Source organism: Cynocephalus volans, chromosome 2 (genome assembly GCF_027409185.1).
Source record: "Cynocephalus volans isolate mCynVol1 chromosome 2, mCynVol1.pri, whole genome shotgun sequence".
Lineage (NCBI taxonomy): Eukaryota > Metazoa > Chordata > Mammalia > Dermoptera > Cynocephalidae > Cynocephalus > Cynocephalus volans.
In genome coordinates this window covers 66,753,935-66,775,378 of record NC_084461.1, presented here as the reverse complement: position 1 = coordinate 66,775,378, position 21,444 = coordinate 66,753,935, and the positions used below count along the sequence as shown (strand labels likewise).

The 21,444-nt window shown below is 40.0% G+C and overlaps 1 protein-coding gene across 1 annotated transcript; it reads right to left on the bottom strand.

Moving 5' to 3' along the window:
• Positions 1-1,174: 1,174 nt before the first annotated feature.
• Positions 1,175-20,984, bottom strand: BHMT (betaine--homocysteine S-methyltransferase). Its single transcript, XM_063086486.1, has 8 exons — positions 20,808-20,984; positions 15,895-16,027; positions 10,384-10,502; positions 8,921-9,112; positions 8,324-8,471; positions 5,717-5,899; positions 4,071-4,299; positions 1,175-2,589 (listed from the first exon to the last, which is right to left on the bottom strand). The coding sequence occupies exons 1-8, from the start codon at positions 20,838-20,840 to the stop codon at positions 2,406-2,408; spliced, it is 1,221 nt and encodes a 406-aa protein (XP_062942556.1). The 5' UTR covers positions 20,841-20,984; the 3' UTR covers positions 1,175-2,405.
• Between the last annotated feature and the right edge of the window lie 460 nt (positions 20,985-21,444).

The following is a 21,444-nucleotide window of genomic DNA, read 5'->3' as shown; positions in this document are numbered from 1 at the left end:
CATATAAACAGTTCTGTCTGAGGCAATATTTTATAAATCAAAGGTTAAAAGAATGACTAAAGGTTACAATAATTTGTATGACAATAAAGTTCTGAAAAGAATATTAAAGGGACTTGCATTATATAAAGGAATAGAACAGTAAGTCCCTTAAAGTTTTTTCTTTTTTTCTTGGAGGCTGGCCAGTATAGGGATCCTGTATTACTCTGTTTCTGTTGCTTATAACAGAAATACCTAAAATTGTGTAATTTGTAAAGAAACAATATTTATTGCTTAGTTTCAGAGTTCGGGAGATCTACAGTCCAGGGAACACATTTGGTGAGGCCCTCGTTCTTCGTGGCCACTTTCCAGTGATACAGGTTATCACATGGTGAGAATGGCTTGAGCAAGAGAGATATAATCTTCTCAGTTGCTCTCCTTTTAAAGCCATCAGAACCACATTCATCAGTCCATGAATGGATCAATCCTTTCAGGAGGACAGTCCTCACAATCTAATCACTTCTTTAAGGCCCCACCTTTCAATACCATAATAGGATTTGCCACCCTCTAACACTGTTACAGTGGGGATTAAATTTCTAATACATGCAACTTTGGGAGACACATTCAACCCCTAGCAGATCTGAACCCTTGACCACTGTGTTACCAGCACCATGCTCTACTGAGTGAGCTAACTGGCCAGCCCTCCATTAAAGTTTCTACCATCTGTGAGTGAAAATTTAAATGTTAAACTAGGTTTGACAATAGAAGGGAATGGTAGATAGGAACTTTGCAAAAAAACCCAAAGAGTTTTCTCATTTCACCTCAGTCATATGCAACCTCTGAAAGTTGTGCTGCTTTCGCTCTCTTTCTGTACATTGGCTAAAGAAGGGTGTATTATTAATTCTGTTAGTAAGAAAATTCTTGAAATTTATTTTGTTTGAATACTGCTACCTCCTTTGTTAAAATTCCAGCATACCTGTGAAGTAAGTAGATAGTATTTTTTTTTTTTTAAAGATGGAGAAATTGAGATATAGAGATTTCTTGTTGGACTTACCAAATTGTTGAATTGAAATAACAAAAATACAACCAATATAATCTCATTGCTCTTCTTTTTTAATAGCTGAAGAAATTACAATGATAAAACAGTCAACCAATTGAAGAATGTCTAGAAAGCAGCATGAATTATTTTGGAAGGCAGCTATGCTCACCACTATACCACCAACGCGCTCAGCATGAATTATTTTGTAATACATGAAGGGTAGCCATGTTTATTCTATTTTTTTTTTTTCGGGGGGTGGCTGGTCGGTATCAGGATCCGATCCCTTGACCTTGGTGTTACAACATTGTACTCTAATGAATTTACCTAACTGGCCAGCCCCGCCATTCTTATTCTAATAGTCTTGCATCTTCAGGCTTGATCTCTCATAGGAGAGTAGATATTAAATCACCAGGTAGAAATATCATAGTTCAATCTAGGAAATCTGGCTAGAGTTTGACAATCTCTTTTTTCTTATTATACTTTAAGCTACCAAACTAACTCAAGCTCACTGCTCCTCAGCCTTACCAACTGGAATCATTAGGTGGATCCAGTGTCGAGCAGGATGGAGGGGCCAAAACAGTAATGTCTCCTCCCTTCTACCCACTGGTTGGTCCATCTGTTAGCAGTAGAAGTGGGTCAGGAAATAGAAGAAATCTGAAAGCAGGACTCTGAGCTTTGAATACTTGTTGAGCAGGCCCCATATGACTGACCTTCTTGTAAGAATAAACTTAAATAGGAGAGTCCCCATATCTGAAGTGTCCCATGGAAATGTTTTTCAAACTGTGGGTCAAAACCCACTAATGGGTCATAAAAATCAGTTTGAAGGGTTTCAACCAGAATATTTTATTAATAAAATATGACAGGAATAGAATAGAAAATACCAGAATGGATCACACACCTTATTTCAATGGTTATATATCATATGTTTTCCTGGGTCACTATATAAATTGAGTTTCTTACTAAGGGTCATGTTCAAAAGAGCTTAGAAGCCACTTTCCATAGCACTTTATCTATTCCTGGCTGGTTGCTGAGTCATTTATGACAGTTCATGTCCCATCCTCCCTGGTAGCCTACCAACTTCTTGAAGTGGGATTAACATCTGAATTACTCTGCCTATGAGACAGCTTTCCATAATACCTTACTCATGGTGGGTGCTTAGTAAGCCTGTTTAAGATTTATTTCCTATTTATTTAGCTTCTAACTAAACTTCTAAAGCATACTTTCAACATTGTCAAGTGCTATTTGTAATTCTATTTTGATCCACTAATACTAATTATATGTACAAGTTGACATTAATACAAACATTGCTTTTTAACCATCCATTCCTTATTTATAGGAACTGTGACCCAAACATACAGGAATATACCCAAAACAGGTTCCACTGAGGCTACTAAACAGATTTGAATTTCTGTCTGTCAAAGAGCTCTTTCAGCTGCTGCTCAGATGTGGCTTCTTTCTGCTGCATCAGCTCAGCTGTTCCTTTGGTCACTCCCCAGGCATCTGGCTTTGATAATGAAGGGTTGTATGGCCTGCCTGAGGCTATCTGAAGATTCTCCCAATATTCCTTCCTAGCCCTGTGCGAACAAAACGTACAACATCAGACTCCTCCCACAGTGTTGGTCCTTATGCCCCTGAGGTAGACTACATCCACAGAGCCATCTGCATTCTAAGAGTTTGTCCATTAACACACACATTACTCTGGATAACACACACATTAATCTGGACTTCCCCCCCCCCCCCCGAATCTGCAGGTCTAGTATTATTTTGAATTTCTTCTTTTAATATATGTATGAGAGTACTTCAAACAGTTTGTGGAAAGATTCCTATTATCTTTTAATTCTATTTTCCCACCAACTTTTGAAGTACCCTCATATAGGGATCAAAAGCTAAGAAGTTAGAATAGGGATATTTTCTATCCAATGCACACTACCTCCCCATCCTCATGTTCTAGCGCGTCTCTGCCTCATGAACCAGCTGAGTCACATCTGTTGCTCTTCCCAAAACCCAAGACAACACATCTGCACCTCTGACGGTGGGTTCTGCTTCTGTCCTTTTCCTTTATGTTTCCATTGTCTCCTTAAAGTTCAGGCCTCAACATGTCTGGTATCCCTTTTAGCAAGGCTTCTCACAAGACTATTCCAACATGCTCACTTGCAAATCTAACCTTTTTCTGGGCTGCTTGACACCCTACAAGCTCTTCACTGCCTAGGGATGAGGTGGCACATAGCTCATGAGCATGAATAAAAGTATTCCTCCTCCTCCCCCTGGAATGTGTCTTCTATCAAATTCTGTCTCAGGTATTGTCAAACTTCTAGTTTCTCAGCACACCATCCTCTTTTCACCTCTCAGTGCTTTCCTGTAGGCCGTTCCTTTGTCTGGCAATGTAATTCCTCCTTCAGAATTCAGCTCAGGCATCTGCTTTCTTAGAAATCCTTAATTAACACCCCCTCTGCCTTTTGCCCAGAGGGCCATCAGCTCAGACCCTGCACACCTGTGCACATCTTCATCCTTGAACTTACTATACCCATTTGACCTTACCTGTTTATCTGTCTACTAGACTGTTAACTCCTTGGGGACAGGGTTGTGCCTTGTCCAGCTTGCTACCTCAGCATCCACAACAGTGTCTGACAGCTGTGCTGAATTAATGTCTGCTGACTGGAGCGGAACTGCTCTCTCTGCTTGGAGGGCCCATCCTCCACCCACTTCCTTCTCTACCTGGTGGAAGCCTACTTAGCCTGCAAAACCCAGTCCCCAAACCCCTTCTTATAAAATACCTTTCTATTAGGCACAAAGTCATTGTTGTCTCCTGTTACTTTTTAATCCATGCCTCTGCTAAAGCACTTACCACAGTATAATGCACTGGCTTTCCCCGGTGGACCGTTAGTGTCTAAGCCAGGGTCCAGAGCTTTAAATTTCTATATTTCTGGTGCCCTGCATGCTGCCTGTCATAAAATTTGTTTACGTGTTTGCTATTCATGTCCTCCACTGGAGTGTAACTCTAAGGGCAAAGATCTAATTGAGTTTGGATTAGCAAACATAGTTTCAAGGTACTTACCTTGCTCTAATCCAAGGTTTGGTGTGCATGTCCAACCCACTTCCCCAGCTGCCATGTTTTTCTGAAGCTGCTGGCAAAAAGCCTCTTTCTGGGGCCAGCTCTTCTGCAATGGCTCTGATGTGATAGGGCTCAAATCCACAGCACCCGCCAATGTACCTGACCCCCAGATTATAGGCCTCTCGGGCATACTTGTGAATATCCCATCTGGTGGTAACTCTGGGCTCCAGTCCTATAAATTAAATAAGTTATCAATATTCAAATTCTTAAGTTTTTGAAACTGTTAGCTACTTTGTGTTTATATGTCCAGTTTTGCATGCTGTGGCATCCAGCTTTCAAGATGGTTCCCAATGATCCCCGCCCTCTAAATTTCTCATCCTTGTGCAGTTCCCTTCTGCATCCTATCAGGGTTGGTCCATGAGATCATTAGAATATGGCAGAAGGGATGGTATGTGACTTTGGAGGTGAGGTTATAAAAAACATGGTGTCTGCTTTCCCGTTTCTTGGAGCACTCATGCTGGGGGAAGCCAGCTGCCACGTTATACGAACACTCAGGCATCACAATGGAAAGGCCCATGAGCTGAGGAACTGAGGCCTCCAGTCAACAGAGAGCAAGAAACTGACACCAACTCCCAACAGCCAATCTAGTGAGCTTTGAAATACATCTCCCAGCTCCCATCAGGCCTTCAGATGACTATAGCCCCTTCCAATATGAGGAAGAGACCCTGACCCAAAGCCACCCAGCTAAGCTGTTCCCAAATTCTTGACCCATAGAAACCGTAAGATAATAAACATTTGTTTTTTCAAGGCACTAAGTTTTGCAGTACTATGACATACAGCAATAAATAACAGAAGGGCTTTGCTAATCTTCCTCCATGGTTCTTCCAGAATTATTATATTTCATAATATCTTACTTCTTCAAGAGGCCCTGTGGAGTATAGGATAGGTATAAGGACCTTAGAATGGAACAGGAGGCTGGCCATGCTCTGTCTCTGCTGACCTCTATGGCTTGATTTTTGGGGTGGACTCACACCCACTTGTCAAACATGCTGAGAGGCTCTATCCCTCTGCCTAGACTGCAAGTATTCTTTCACCTTATCTGCTTGGTCTCCCCATTAAAATTTGTTTCTACAGATAACCCAATGATGGTATCTTCCCCACATTTCCCAAACTCTGGAGCATCTAAGCAATATTCAAAATAGGAGTAAAGGACCTTGGAGATAACTGGTCTAACCTTATTTTTCTGAGGAAAAAATTAAGATGTAGAGGAATTCAAGGATTTTCCTAAGGTCACAGAACTCAGCAGCAGAGCTGGAACCAGACCAAATGTCTGCTGATTCCCACCCAGGAGGGCATCCTTTTTTTTCACCCACTTAAAAGTATACTAATTGGCTCTCTATTTAGATGCTGATTCTCCTCTGATTTTACATTTAAGATAAGAACTCTTCTTAGCTAACTGTTCCCATCTTTTCCTTCTGCTCCTGTCTAATATCAGAGGGTTTTTGGCTGCAGGGACAGAGACTGGGACAAGAGATGCAGAGACAAGCAGTTGTTTCTTCACTATGAAAAAAGCTCTATGACTCTATGTAGATTTATTTGAAATTTACCAAACAAAGATATTAAGGCTATTTATAAAATGTCTGTCTTACCAAAAGGGAATTCTGGGAGATCGATAAATCCCTGTTTGTTGCAGTCTGGGGTGTGGAAGGCCAAGGGCTGGCTCATCAGGTGGGCTTTCAATCGGGCAGCCTCCAAGCCCTCTTTCATGAGCTTCACTGTTTGTAAACTAATCGTGGGGTCAAAGTGGCAGTTCACACCAACGATGGAAGCTCCTGCAAGTGGAAGGACATTTCAGCTTTAGGGATGCACCAGATATACACAGCTCTCCACTCTATAATCGGGACGCTTTTATTTGGACTGATGAATTGGAAGTACAGCATTTGGTCCTCACTCCCCACAAACCTATCTTAGCTTGGAGAGAGAATGATTACTAGCAGGCAGGAAGTGCTTTCTGTGAAAAGTACTTTGAAGTGTCTGGTATAACTGAAGTGTCATTTAGGCACACTTGGCTGTCCATCTTTTTTAAAAAAAAATCATTAGAGCTTTTTTTTAACTTCAAGTAGTAGTAGTCAATTTTTCAACGTTTGACCTTATGTTGCAATGCAAGCACAGTAATTTTTCAACACTCCTTGCTGCTAGATTGTTCCTTTCCTTGCCATATTGCTCATTCGAGGTGCAAATCAATGTTCCCTTTCACCAGGCAAGTTTACTAATTCCACTAGCCTTCTTGGGTCCATAGCATGACATACTTTAGAAAAAAGTTTTTCAGAAATGTGTTTTCTAGGAATTTTGTGTCTAGGGTCAGTATTTTGGAAGAAAAACCTTGAAATCTTTTGACTTCAGCTACTCAGTGTGGTTAGCAGCCTATCAATCATTTCCACAAGCTTTTCATTCACATTTAGCCTCCTCAGATTCACAACTATACAGGATTGTCTTCTTATAGCTTTCCTGTAAAATTTGTTGCTGTATAGTTTGAGGTAGTGAGAACAAAATATTTTTTAGATACCTCCATTTTTTTTTAATACTTTCTTTATGGTCATTATGTTCTTAATTACTGTATACATGGACCAAAGATGATTTATCATGGCTGTCATTAGACATGATTTTGGAAGTTTTCTCCTCTAGAAGATTTGAGGACGCAACATGACATTATAATTCTTTTATTCCATCCTCTCAAAATGGGAAAAATTCCTAAGTAGAACTTTTCTTTGTTTTCTTTCGAATTTTAGAAATTGTGTTAAAACATATATCACATAAAATTTGGCATTTTAACGATTTTTAAGTGTACATTTCAGCGGCATTAATTACATTCATGATGTTGTGCAACCATCATCACTATTTCCAAAATTTTTCATCTACTCAGAGAAACTCTGTACCCATTAATAAATAACTCCCAATTTCTCCCTGACCCCAACTCCTGGTAACCTCTAGCCTACTTTCTGTCTGTGGGTTTGTCCATTCTAGATATTTCGTATAAGTGAAGTCATATAATATTTGTCCTTTTGTGACAGACTTATTTCATTTAGCAGGATGTTTTCAAGGTTCATCCCTGTTTAGCATTACTCAGCCATAAATAAAATTTCATTTCTATTTATGCTGTTTGCTCTTCAGTCAAAAACTGTGGCTACCTACTCTGAACAGAATGATGTGGAAGGATTAGATGCAGACCAAGCACCCCTGCTAATTTAACAATGGAAATGATGAAGGCCCTTCTCTGATCTTTTTGAAGAAAGTTTACTTGCTTCTCCCCTATTTATATATTTTTTCCATCAAAAATTAGGATTACACAATTTTATCCCTAAATCTACATATTTGTTATTGCTAATGACAAGTATGAATGTGACTTTCATGAAAAATCAGGAGTTGGATAAAAATCAGAAATTAAACAGACAGTCAAAATTTCTGTTACACAAAGTAAGTTGGACTCTTCCACTGACACTGAGTTATTCCTTGGGTTTAAAATGATGCAGTTTTGAAAACAGTCTGTGAGCTTCTCCTAATTGAAATAAAACCCAATATTAGAGATGGAAATTATATGAAAAGATATATTAGGTAGTTTATATTTCATATCAAAGGATTTTTTTAACCCACAGTGAGATGCTGGATATGTCAAAGAATTTTTGATTTATTATACCAATTACGAAAAGCAAAGCATACTAGTAATTTGTGAGAATGGAAAAACCTTGGCAAAGAGGGCAATTAACGTTGTTAATATTTAAAGACCTCTATTTGAGATAAGCTCAAAATAAAACACAACTTATCCTAATGCTTCCTTTAAGTTACTAAAACATTCTCACGTCTAGGTGTTAAACCTGCATAAGTCTAGTTGCCTTTTTTGGTGTGTGTGCATTTTTTAAAACCTTTTTTCCTCTGAGACTCAATAATGATATTATCAATAATTCTAAAAAAGTAAATTAATGGCTTTCCTGTTAACAGAATTAGTATACAGTGATTTATAGATGGATGTGCATTTGTATTTTCATGTTATTTTATTTTATTGTTTTGGTGGCTGGCCAGTAGGGATTCAAACCCTTTACGTTGGTGTTACAACATCGCACTCTAACCAACTGAGCTAATTGGCCAGCTCTCTGTTAGTATATTATTCTACACTTGATCTTAACCAAAAGGCCCAGTGGTAATACACATATTATTTTAAAAGATTCACTAATAGCAAACTGATTGAAATCTGTCATCACCTGCTTTCACCAGGCGCACTGCACACTCGCCAGGGGTCACACCGTGCAAATCTCCTTCTGGGCCAATGCACATGGTTGCCGCCACTGGCTTGCCAGATGCTTTCAAGGTTTCAACTGCCCACACAGCTTCTTCAACATGTTCAAAATACTGAAATAAGTGAAGGATATCGTACTTTTAATCTTGTTTCTCTCCAAACAATTTGGAAACTTATTCTATTGCTTAATAACTTGATTAGCACTAGATGAGTGTTTTTCAAACTCTTAAACGGAATAGAATAGAATGGTGATTTCTTACTGTGGATTGCAGTCAAAATGTTTGAAAACATTATATTAGATTAACTAAACCAAGTTTAGCAGAAGCCCTAAAATGGAGAAAGATTTCAAAAATTAAATATTAGTATTACTAGTTATAACTGTCAACTAAACCCACATAGTCCTCATGAAAGTCCACATAAATCCTTTTGCCACATGAAAGCAAGAGGTGGAGAAAATGTACTAAGGGTACTGGTACAGGGATTGAACCCTGGACCTTGGTGTTATCAGATGCTCTAACCAACTGAGCTAATGGGCCAATCCTTTGATTATATATTTGTTTACCTCTGCAATCAAGAAGTCCACATTCTTCTTCATAAAGACCTCTAATTGTTGCTGGAATATTCTTTTAACTTCAACTTCACTCTTGCAGCTAAGATATGAAGGTGTCTGACTCACGCCTCCTGCTACCAAAGCATCTCCCTCATTAGCCACTTGCCGGGCAATGTCACAAGCAGCTTCATTGACTTTCTGCCCCTAAAATGGGTGAATATATGATACATCTAAATTTTCATGTGAAATGGAAATAAAATTATTATTCAAACACCCACATCTCAGTTGTGTGTTTACAATAGTGATTTTATTCCAGAAAAATACAGTTATGGAATAGTTCAATGCTTTACCAAGTTGAGCAGTTTGCAGTAACAACAACACTAACACAAGCTGGGTATTCCTTATCTGAAATGCTCGAGACCACAAGTGCAATTTCCGATTTTTTTTTCAGATTTTGGAATATTAGCATTATACTGGTTCAGCATCCCTAATCTGAAAAATCTCAAATCTGAAATGCTCCAATGAGCATTTCCTTTGAGTGTCATGTGAGCGCCCCCAAAATTTTGGATTTTGAAGCATTTTGGATTTCAGATTTTCACATTAGGAATACTCAACCTGTAATAGTGATAACAACAATAAATCTAATGTAGTATCTAGGACATCATACCGAAGATGGTGATAGGGTAAAGGTTTTTACATAAAAGGATGTGTTCTGGTATCTTCCAATGCCTAAATTATACTTAGAAGAGTACCTAGCAAATAGTGGTGGTGGTGATGATTTGCTTTTATAATTAATAAGATTAAAATGACTAAAGAATTCATGACTTTGTCATTATGTATTTTCTCAATTAAATACATGCACAAGGTAAATGCATGACTAGTAAGTTCTTTTCTAATTATTCAGACATTAAAAATTGACCATTATCCTCAAAAAACAAAACAAAGAAAACCCTCAGAACCTAGCACTGTAGGTCAAATAAACTCATGGGATTTTAGAACTTCCTTTTCATTTTACAGATGAAGAAATCTCAGCCTTGGTGGGGGTAAACAGTTTGCCCAACATCACAAAGTTGATCATAGCTGAATCGGGCACTAATCCAGGTTTTTCCCCTACACTATGCCACATTAAAAAACTGTAAGGATGTAAGAATTTATAAAGGATGTTCAGTTTACTCACTAACTTAGAGACTGGGAGAAGGATTAATCAACAAAATACCTCTTCTTTAATTTGCTTCATTAAATGCCTTTCTGTTAATTTGCTTCATTAAATGCCTTTCTGTTAATTTTAGAGACTCCAGGTAAAACATAAAAGTGTTATTCTTATTTTTGTATTACTATTACATGTCTCTTATTTTTGTATTACTAGAAATAAACGAAACTCTGAAGAAGCTCAACATTTTTCTCTATGAGAACTTTGGTGATGAAATGTGTGTCTGTGACACCCTTCTAAGAGTTGCTCAGGTGGTGCTACTCACAGATATCTTCTCTGCAACATAGTTTCCCCTGTTCTCCAGCTTGTCCTCACTTGCATAGAAGGTGAAGGTCTGCATGACATTTGATCCAGCTCTGAGGAATTCTCGATGAAGCTGGCGAACTGGGAGAGTGAATGGGGAAAGGTATCATTTCTATCAGTATATTAACCCACGATGTTTTCAAATGGCTCTCAGATAAACACACATGAAAAGAACTGCTTACATATCTGGTTGCTTGGCATTTGCATATCTAGGGGGATAAATGAGAGGCAGATCTGGGGTTTCTTGGAAACTCCTGCAAACCTGCTATGGCTAGATGAATGGGTGGTCAGAGGCAGAGCTCACATTCCTGTATTTGCTCATTTTGTACATTGTTTATTTTATTCATTATTCACTGACTGTATTTGTGGAAGGCACTCACAGAGATAAGGATGAACAATCCATTGCCCTGTCCTTGGAGCACTTCACAGTTCATCCAAGAATAACTGACTACTGTGTGGCTGGGCTATGCAGGAAGTGGAGATTATTTCTACCATGGACAAGAGACAAAGGGACAAGGCAGGTCCCACAGAGGAGGAATCATCTGAGCAGCACTTCAAAGAATTCAGCACTTTTTTGCCAGGCAGAGAAGGTAGAGAAGGGCATTTCCTGCAGAGGGAACAGCCTGAGCAAAGACAATGAGGCAGGAAAAGCCTTGGCATTTGGGGGAATGACAAGTAGTTGAGTGTCTGGAGTTGAGGATATGTTGGAGCAGTGGTGGGAGCTGAATTGGAAAGGGGCTGGAGGACAGAGTACAAATGGTCTAGCACATCATTCCAAGGAGTCCAGGCTCCAGACTGCAGGCATCAGGGAAACGTCTACCATTTTTAAGCAATTGAGTGATGTGATTAGCTCAGTGTTTCTGAAAGATAATTCTTACAGCAGGGTGGAATAAGAATTGCAGCAAGGTTCCCAAACACAGGTCCATGGATGAATGCTGAGTGACAGAGTTTCACCAGCAGGAGGAAATATCGTGGGAATATTTTTCCATATAGCTAAATGTATTCAATTTAAAGAATTATCCTTTGCTCTAAAATAGTGGTCCTAAACCCTGGTTGCCCATTAGATCCCCTGCAAGGTTTTTAAAAATTACGGATATAAGGGTCAAATCCACATACATTCTAATTTAATTGGTTTGGGGTGTGGCACAGGCATTTAAAAAAAACAAACAAAAACATTCTCCAATGAATTCTTGTTTTCAGCCTTGTTGAGACTGCCATTCTGAGACAGTGGAAAAATATTCATTTTATAAAATGAGAGTGAGACTTAAATGGTGTTGTTTTGTCAGGGAAATTAACCACGCAGAGAAAGGAATCAGCAATCCTATATCAGTCCCTCAAATTTATTCTGAAATTTCAAGGCCTATACAATCCAAGGGTCAAGGAGCAACTCTATCAGAGGCTAGGAAATTGCTTGGTCACTGGAGTTCTTAGACCTTTAAGGGCTAAGACTGGAAATGAGGTTATACTCATCCATTCTGTATGCTTCTAGAACATAGAAGCCTCAGTTTTTGTTTTTAAATGAAAAAATAAGCAAAAAAGCTTTTGAATTTTAGAAAATACTTTCTAAGCTTGGAAGGAAGCCTTTTTCATTATTTAAAATTTTTTTTTTATTTTTAGGCAGCTGGTTGGTATAGGATCTGAACCCTTGACCTTGGTGTTATCAGAACCACACTTTAACCAACTGCGCTAACCAGATAGCCCTCTTTTTCATGATTTTTAGAGTCATGAAAACTTTAGTTCTCAAAGTTTAGTTCTTAAAAGCATGCTTAAATTAGTGGGCATCAAATTTGGGTTTTTTGGTTTTTTGTTTTGGTGGCTGGCTGGTACAGGGATCAAACCCCAGACCCTGGTATTATTAGCACAGTGCTCTAACCAACTGAGCTAACCAGCCAGCTCAAACTTGTTATAATTAGCAACAGAACCAATGAAATACATCTTATATGGAGTCTCCATGTATCAATCAGATAAACACGGAGCTGCTATGGTTGGAAAGGGGAAAAGGGCCTATAGATTAGGTTCCTGGATATTAGGATGGAACAGTTTATAACCAGGAAGTCCACCCACGTGGTCGCAGGGTGGATTTCCAGAGCTTCTGTGAAAAAACCATGAAAGGTATGCAAATGTTTGTGTACATGTACATTTTACAGTGCAGAAGGTTTATAGGCTTTTATCAGATTTTTCTAGAGGGCAATGACCCCAAACTCCTCGTTCTTAATTGATTTCATTATTCCATCATGCTTCTTAAAGCTGTAGTGCTTCTATTAGTATGACCAATCTTAGACTCACCAAGTATTATAACTGCATATTCCTCAAACTCCTCCAGACCCAGCAAACCTGAATTCATTGCTGAATTCAATGCTGCTTCCACTGGGCACAAGAACCATGACTTTGGACATAAACTTTAGCAGGAGAATTAGGCCAATAATTTCTGGATATCCTTTTAACTTCTAATTCCTGTTTTCCCTTATTATAAGGTTCATCCTGGATTCATCCTCTTACCAAGAATAGGATGTGACTGGTCCCTATGAAACAATGACACCACTTACACTAATTAATTACCTTCATTTTATGGCCTTAAACTCCTCATTATTATAGTTTTATTTTAACATCATAGATGCTAAATGTTACATGGTTATATATATATACAGAGGATAGTTGAATATTAACCTTCCAAATATAGCTTGAGAAATGCAAGTTTTTGAAATTTTACAGCAAACTCTAAAAGGGCAAGTAAAATTCTGCAATGTTTCTTCAGTAGAATAGTAAGTTTGCAGCAAAATCATTTGGGAGCAAAATGTTACCTGAACTAACATGAAGGTACTTATAATTGTATACCAACTAGTGTGGGTAGTCATACATTATTGTGCAAAAAAGTACTAATGAGTTTGATTACAAGGGCTGCTTCAGGGCCCAATGGGAGTATTACATAATATACAGAATATGAACTGTATTAACTTCCTAAAATCCCCAAATTTCTGGATTTCAAAACACATTTGGCCCCAAAATTGTTTGGATAAGGTATTGTAGACCTGTGGCATAATCTTCTCTTTCTCACTGCCTTCAGCACTAAAAAATCAGGCCTGGGAACCTGATATATAAAAATGTTTCAGATGAAATCCAGCTTGCAAGAAAACTCTTCAGGTTCTATATCAATTTTAGCTACCACTCAGTCTAAATCATAAAAGCACTTGCAGATACACAAATTCATTTGTATAAAATAGCATGAAAACTGATCACCCCTCTCATTCAGAGCATAAATGTTTTAAACACTTTTCACCTCCCCAAAAAGTCTAAATACAGCCACTGTCCTATGAGAACGGTCCTGTGAAGATGTGTTACAGGAGATTTGTCTTTTCTTTTCTTTTTTTTTTTTTTTTAAAAAGATGACCGGTAAGGGGATCTCAACCCTTGGCTTGGTGTTGTCAGCACCACGCTCAGCCAGTGAGCAAACCGGCCATCCCTATATAGGATCCGAACCCGTGGCCTTGGTGTTATCAGCACTGCACTCTACCGAGTGAGCCACGGGCTGGCCCCGGAGATTTGTCTTTTCTGATGTGTCTCATCGTCCACTGTGCTTGACAGTATTTGAAACAGATTATGACAGAGTCCAATATATGGGATTTCAGTCTGTAGCAGAAGGTATTAAATCTAACAACTCAGTATCATGGAGTTTTTGTAAATTCTTGAAAAGCATGGGCCTCCGAGAAGAAAAAGTAGAGCAAATGTTCAACATACCTAAACAAGCTTAAAATACTAAGGACAAAGATGGCCAATAGATAAAATGTGCTATTTCCGCATTAATAAAACCAAAGAACATATCAGAGCAGTTTCTCCTGAGCTCCTCTAATACATAAGTTTTTTTTTTTTTTTTTTAATGTGGCTAACAAAATTCAAACTTGTGGTTTAAAAAACATTCTTATTTATGGGCTGGCCCGTGACTCACTCGGGAGAGTGTGGTGCTGATAACACCAAGGCCCTGGGTTTGGATCCCATATAGGGATGGCCGGTTAGCTCACTGGGTGAGCATGGTGCTGACAACACAAAGTCAAGGGTTAAGATCCTCTTACCGCTCATCTTTAAAAAAACAAAACAAAACCAGTCTTATTTTGTCCACATGACAGGGTCTGGGCAAGGGTTGTTTATCAATAATATCCGTTTGGCCCATTAAATGTTTTATTCTGAGTTTAACTCAGCAAGCAGACCATAAGAAGCAAACCAGAGGTCTATTTGAAATTCTCATTCTAGGTCAATTGATTACCCATTGTGTTCCTTAAAGCCCTTTAGATGCAATGCTTCTTGAAGTGTGGTTTACTTCACAATCACGGGGTACAATGATTATAAATACATGTTCCTAGACCCCTTCCAGGATCTAATGAACGCAAGTCTCTGTAAGTGGGGCCTAGGAATCTGTAATTTTAAACAAACTCCACTGGTGAAACTAAAATTTGAGCTTCCGAAGCCTTCTAATGTCTTCTCCATTTTTTTTTTTAGGGCAGAACACAGTATTATTTCTACTTTTGTTTGGAAATATAAAAGTTGTATACATTTGCTGGGCTTCACAGTGTGAATATAGCTCTTTTACTTTGGATACTGTTTAGGGATTGTGTGATTTGTACTTCTGTACTTCTTCAGCAGAAATAGATTAATATAACCAAGAACATAGTCAAGAGAAGAAACAACTCAGCTAACCTAATAGCAATAGTTAACACATATAGTGTTTAACATGTGCCAGGCACTATTTTAAATACTTTTTCATATAACTTATTTAATCATCTTAAAAACCTTATCAGGTACATGTTAATATTATGTCAGTTTTATAGAACAGATAACTAAGGCCCAGAGAAGCTAAATCATTTCATCAAGGCCACACAGCCAAGTGGTTGTGTCAGGATTTGATCCAGGCAGTCTGGATCAAATATATGCTTCATTTCAAAGCTGTGCTATCTCTTAATCTGTTTATGTTCATTGTTAGTTTCTATCCTTTGTCACTGAGTTCAATAAAATACGCTCTTCTTTATTTTATTTTTTGGCGGCTGGTTGGTATGGGGATCCAAACCCATGACCTTGGTATTATAAGGCTGTGCTCTAACCACTGAGGTAACCAGCCAGCCCTGCTCTTCTTTAATAAACATTTTAAAAAACTGTTCATCTTGTATAATATCCACTAGAACTTCATTTAGTTTCATCTGAAAGACTCAACTTTAAAAGTGTTTTGCATCGCAACCTGAGCAACCTCACTTCCACTATTTCATCTTGCCTTCCTATCTCAGGCACATACAGCTCAAATCCCCTTCATCTACCCTCTAAAACAAAGCCATCAAATTAGAATGGCCTCTCCCACTTTTCTCTTCCCAGACCATTCAACTCTTCTAAAATCCTCCCTTCCATTACATTATTCCAAACCAATCACAGGAGACCTATGTCTTCAATGCAGTGCTCTTCATTAGACCTTAGAATAGAGCTCTGTACCAACCTGCCTCTGGGTGCTCCACAGCCGCTTCGGGGGTCCAGGGGCCTGCCTTTACATAGCCCCTCTTCTCCAGTGCAAAGACAAACCCTCCATCTCCAATCACAACCTCGCCAGCGTTTAAACGTTCTAGGATGCCCTAAAATTATAGATGAGGAGGAAAAAAGGAGGTATTTGAGTTTTTAAGACAATTTTCTACTCAGTATTTTTGCTAAAAGATTTCTTGAGAAGTATGATTTTATTTTTAGAATTCTCAGAAAAAAATACATATATATTTTATATATAAATTTATGGCTATCTATAAGACAAACAACCAGGATGTTCCTATAATAAAAATTTGTGTGTGCATGTGTATGTGCTGGAGGAGGGGGTGTCTTTTAGAACACATTAAAGAATATTTGAAGAATATTGTGGGAGGATGTTATGTTTTAAGAACTATCTGCTGAGGGATTAAGTTAAAAGATTTTGTTGTAAAGCCTCAAATCTATACATAAGCACAGATTCTTAAAATGGTGAATCCTAGTTTTACTCTATCAGTAAACTACAGAGAAGATTAAAATTGTTAAAGCAGTTGAAGTGGCATATAACGCTATTAAGGAATTTTGGAACTGAAAAGTAACAATGAAGGGGACCTTAGCCAGAGAATGGCCATCTTTTGGGTAACTAAGACCAAACAGAAAATTTCAGTTATCCATTAACTTAGAACCAATAATCACCAATTCCTTGAGGTTAGCACAGGAACTGAGAAACTGAACATATGGCTGAAACTGCCAGGGGACGAAATCATGCCCCAAAAGGATCTCTCTAAAGTTTATTTCTGGTTATCTCCCACTACACCCTCTTATGTTGATTTACTTTAAATCTTGTGTGCCTAAAATTAAGAATTGAAGCTATGTTTTCTTGTTTTTCTTATCTTTCCTAATCAACTGCAAACAAAGGAATTCCAAGAGAAAGGCAAAACACCCTATATGATTATTAACTCACCTTCTGGCTTAAAGGAAAATTGTGTCCACGTTAGTTAAAGGTAAGAGTCAGATATTTTTATGTTCCAGTGATTCTTTGAGCTCTTTCTAGGAGTCCTTCTCGAGATAACATCAAGAGTTTGAAACTGACCAGTCCACCAATTGCAGATTCCATGAGGCCAAAGCACCCAGTCCATCACAGGACCCTGACATCTGACTTAGACCCTTTGCTGATCCCATGACCAGCCTTCCCCTTTGCCTGCAGGACAAAATTCTTACCTCACCTTCCCACCTCTTCCCCTTTATAAATCCCAGAACAAGCATCAGAAGGTGGGATGATTTTAGCCTGGTCACTCCGCAGATGCCAGTTATCTGAATAAAGCTACCAATCTTTGCGCCAACTTATGGACTTTTGGGTCATTTGCTTAGTGTGAGAGGGCAAGAGAGCGTGTTGACGGTAACAAGACACTTGGTAAAGACAGAAGAAGATTCTATCACAAAGGTTGCTAAATCACTTAAAGACTTCTATCTTTGGAGTAAAAATTCGGTTTACATAAGAGTAGCTATGTTATGGAGTCCAGGAGTTTATGAATGTGCACGTTCTGTATTCTAAGAAGAGACAAGTCTTTGTAAAATGATTTGCAGCCCAATCTCCACACCTATTCCATTTTAAATGAGTTGAACATTTAAAAAGGGTTTTGTAAATTAAAAAGTAATTTTCTAGTGTAACCATTTTTGTAATTTCAAAGAATCATGGACTATAAAAATAAAAGGTACCCAACATTCAGTTTAGGTGGCTCTCTCTGATTTTACAAATGAGGAATTAAGGTCCAGAATCCCCAGGTAATTTACACAAAGTCTCCCAGATGGGGAGCACAGGGCTTCCTCTTTTATCCTTAAATGAGATCTAGATTTTATTTTAAATGGTCTGGGGCTGGGGTGGGGTGGTACAGCCCTGAAAAAACTATGTCGTGTAAAGGAATAACTTGGAGCGTTTTTACCTATTGTGTTCCATTTACTATCAATATTGGTGAATCAAACAAGTATATATATAATATATGTAAACAAATACATATATAATAAGAAGGGTTACATAAATCTGTGAGAGGCATTCACAGGATTTTGCATCCTAATTCCTCATCACCTTCTTAGAGCCTCCCTAGTTTTAATCGTCTTCACCTCCACTGCCCCTCCCCATGCCATTTGGACAGCTGAAACAATTCACATTTGCACCTTAGAGCAGTAAAATGGGAGGATTATGCTACATGTTCTCTAATACCCCTTTAGGATAAAAAAAAATTTCAGGCCTGGAAGTCCAAAAGATAACCAATAACTGCAAAAATACAGACTTGCTCATATGTAATTTTGAAATCCAAACACTTGTCATGATGACAATGTGTCTAATATATACTGCTGCCAGTGCAATTATATCAAGAACATGAACAAGGGTCACAAAAATGAGCCATGACCTGTTACTTTCATTTGGGTGAAATAATTCATGACATTTTGGCAGTTAGCAGCTCTCATTGAATGTATATATGTTCTCAAACTTTCGTATCACACCATTTTAATGCACAGCATTGCTAAGAATCTGATATTTGGCAGTGGGGTGGGTTGTGGTGATTCAATTACCACGATGTTTATAAACTTGTAGAGCAATTACATCTGGAAATACTATCTCTTAGATTCTACTGCATTTTCAAATCACCCAGACTTAAGAATTTTCTGTTCCTAAGCTAAACAGGTTTTTTCTTAAATAAGAGGTTGAATATTGCTATGAAAAATATTTTGTAAAAAAGTATTACAAAATTATATGTGCAATGTCAGCCCGTTTTTGTTTAAAAAGTATAAATTTGCCTAGACAACAGACTAACAGAATATATCCTAAAATTTAGCAGGCCTGTTGTTTGTGCTTTTCCTTATTATTTATTTATTTATGTTACAGAGAAGCATATTATATTATTTACTTTTGACATTTAATTTCATTAGTCTGGAGTGTTTCGTTACATGCCAATTGATTTTTGAAAAACAAAAAAGCACCAAGGTAATTCAATAGAGGAAAAGAAAAGTCTGGTTTTTGTACTTTTCCTTATTGTTTAAAATGAAGATGTGTTAGCTTTGTAACACATATTTTAATTTTAACTCAGATGTGTAGACATGTTATTGTCCATGTTTTAACACAGTCGTACTCAACAAGGTTACAGAAGAAAGTTTTTTTAAAAATCATATGTCCAGGGCCGAGCCAGTGGCGCACTCGGGAGAGTGCGGCGCTGGGAGCGCGGCGACGCTCCCACCGCTGGTTCGGATCCTATATAGGACTGGCCGGTGCACTCACTGGCTGAGTGCCGGTCACGAAAAAGACAAAAAAAAAAAAAAAAAAAAAAATCATATGTCCATCTGTTGCTTAGATAATTTATGAAAAATAATTTTTAAAATGTTAAATTTTCTGAGTTTGCGTTTGGGAAGTGGGTTAGAATCCATGGTTATGTCAATGGGGCCAAACCAAAAATGAGTAAACAAATAAGTAAATGTCTATAGGAATCATCCTTCTCAGTCTACATGGACTATTCATTTAGTAGATTTATGGATGGTCAGAAATTCTCAACCTACTTGAACTGGTTACACACTATAATCCTTTGCTATCTCACCATCCTCTCCATGCCATACATTAATGCTACGTGGCATTTGAAATATTTAACCGAATTAACCTTTTTCTTTGTGTGGGTTTTTTTTTTTTTTTTTTTTTTTTTTTTAATTTGAGGGATCACACCTTTAGAAACCGTGCAAACCCCCCGGGGGGGGGGGTGTGTTTCCCAGCAGTATGGGCACTGAGAATGAGAGGTGGACCTGCCCTAATGGTCCTTACAGTCGAGGGGTTACAGTCGTCCTGGACTCCTTTGCCTCCCTCCCGTTTCCCTGGGGCCTCTGTCACTGGCGCCGGGCCCGGGGCTGCCCGATTTGATACCAAAGGGTCAGGCATAGTCCCTCTTCCCACCATCCTCTCCTTTCCCACCCGTCCAACTATACTCCCGCAGTCCGTCCATCTATCTATCCATCCATTCCCCGAAGTAGACGAAGGCCAAATGTCGGGACTGAAAACACTTGTCCCAACAAGCCACTGGGAAAGCGAAGAGACCGGCCGGGTTTTTGGTTTTTAAAATCTTATTAACAGCCCTTCTCAATATCTTATAGCCACTCTGGCCATTTTTTCTTAAACCGCGTTTCTGAGGCTCGCGTGGTGCATTTTCTGTGATCGCGGAAACCTACCATGGTCGGACCAACGCCTGAGCCTCGGGTGCTGCGGCCGGGGTGGCGCAGCGAGAACCTGGCGCGGAGGCGGCCCCGAGAGCCCGCGGCGCGGGTCGGGCGCAGGCAGGAAACGGTCGGCGCCGGCGCCGCGCGCTCCTGGCGATCCGGCCCGCGCAGGGCGCCGAGGGAGCGCGCAGGGGACCGGGGCACAGACTCCGAGTTCCCCGCAGCCCTCCCGCCCCCGCCCAGGGCGCGCTGCGGGGCGCCAGCTGTGCCACCGCCAAGGGGACTGGAAATCGCGTCTGCGAGTCTAGGAGCAGCATCTCTGAAAGAGTTCTTTGGACTCAGAAGGTGTTGGGAGCCTGGGAGCTCTGGGTGCGCCCTGGAGTCGGGTATGGCTCGGAGGGCGTCCTTGGGTCCCGGAAGCAAGGATCACAAAGATCTGGGGCGCACTCTGGTCCAAAGCGGGGCTGGGGATGGAGGAGGGAGAGGGGGGCCCTGGCGCGCCCTGGACATGGGGCAGAAGGCTCAGAGGCGCCTAGGGGTGTGCAGGAGAAGTTCTGGGAGCACCTTCCGGTCTAAGGCTGGGGGAAAGGGGGATGCGAGGCCCCCAACCGGGCTCCGAGAGCCCCTCTGTGCTACCCGAGGCTGGGCTGCGGGACCGGTGGGCCGGGACTGAGGGAGTCCTTCGGCCCCCTGGACACTCACCTTCTTGGCCTTGGTGCCCCCAATGGGTGCCATCTTCGTGGTGTCTGGACGGGTACTCGGCACGGATGGGGACTAACGAAGCGAGCTTTTGCCGCCTGCGAATCTCGGAGCTGTCCGGCGGCCGCAGTCAGCCTCTTTATACCCGCCGCAGGGAGCGGGGTGCGTTTCCCCAGCCAAGGCGCGGTCCAACGCGGGCCTCGGGCCGGGAACCCGCCCACCAGCCTTTTATTCCCACCAGCGGCCCATTGGGAACCTGCCCAGCGGAAGAGATGGTCGAGATTGTTCTCCCTAATGGGTGGAAACACCGAGAAGCAAAAAAGGAAAAAATAAAATAAAATAATAATAATGAGGTTGCTACTCGTTCAGGTTTCAAACCTACCTCGCGCACCGTAGCTCTCTGCAACCCGCGGGGCCCCGATCCTGATCTACCACTCCCTTGCCTGGGATCATGCACCATTACTCACTTAAGCCGCCAAAATACGTTCAACGCCCAAATATTTGTCCAAGGCCAAGGATTCAAGATTACTGAAGAAGGACGCGATGCCCTGGAAGAACTTAAGCCTCAAGTGTTATCTCCAGTGTAATTACACGAGTACATACAGTGGTTGTGGAGTGGAACACAAACATGGCATTTATG

What these genes read in the sequence shown, in the direction of transcription:
- BHMT (XM_063086486.1), bottom strand. Translation starts at nt 20,840, where the DNA reads ATGGCACCCATTGGGGGCACCAAGGCCAAGAAG. An exon ending in ATGTTGCAGAGAAGATATCT is followed by an intron (nt 9,113 to 10,383) that starts GTGAGTAGCACC and finishes CACCCATTTTAG; the next exon opens with GGGCAGAAAGTCAATGAAGC. An exon ending in AGTGCGCCTGGTGAAAGCAG is followed by an intron (nt 5,900 to 8,323) that starts GTGATGACAGAT and finishes TTCCACTTGCAG; the next exon opens with GAGCTTCCATCGTTGGTGTG.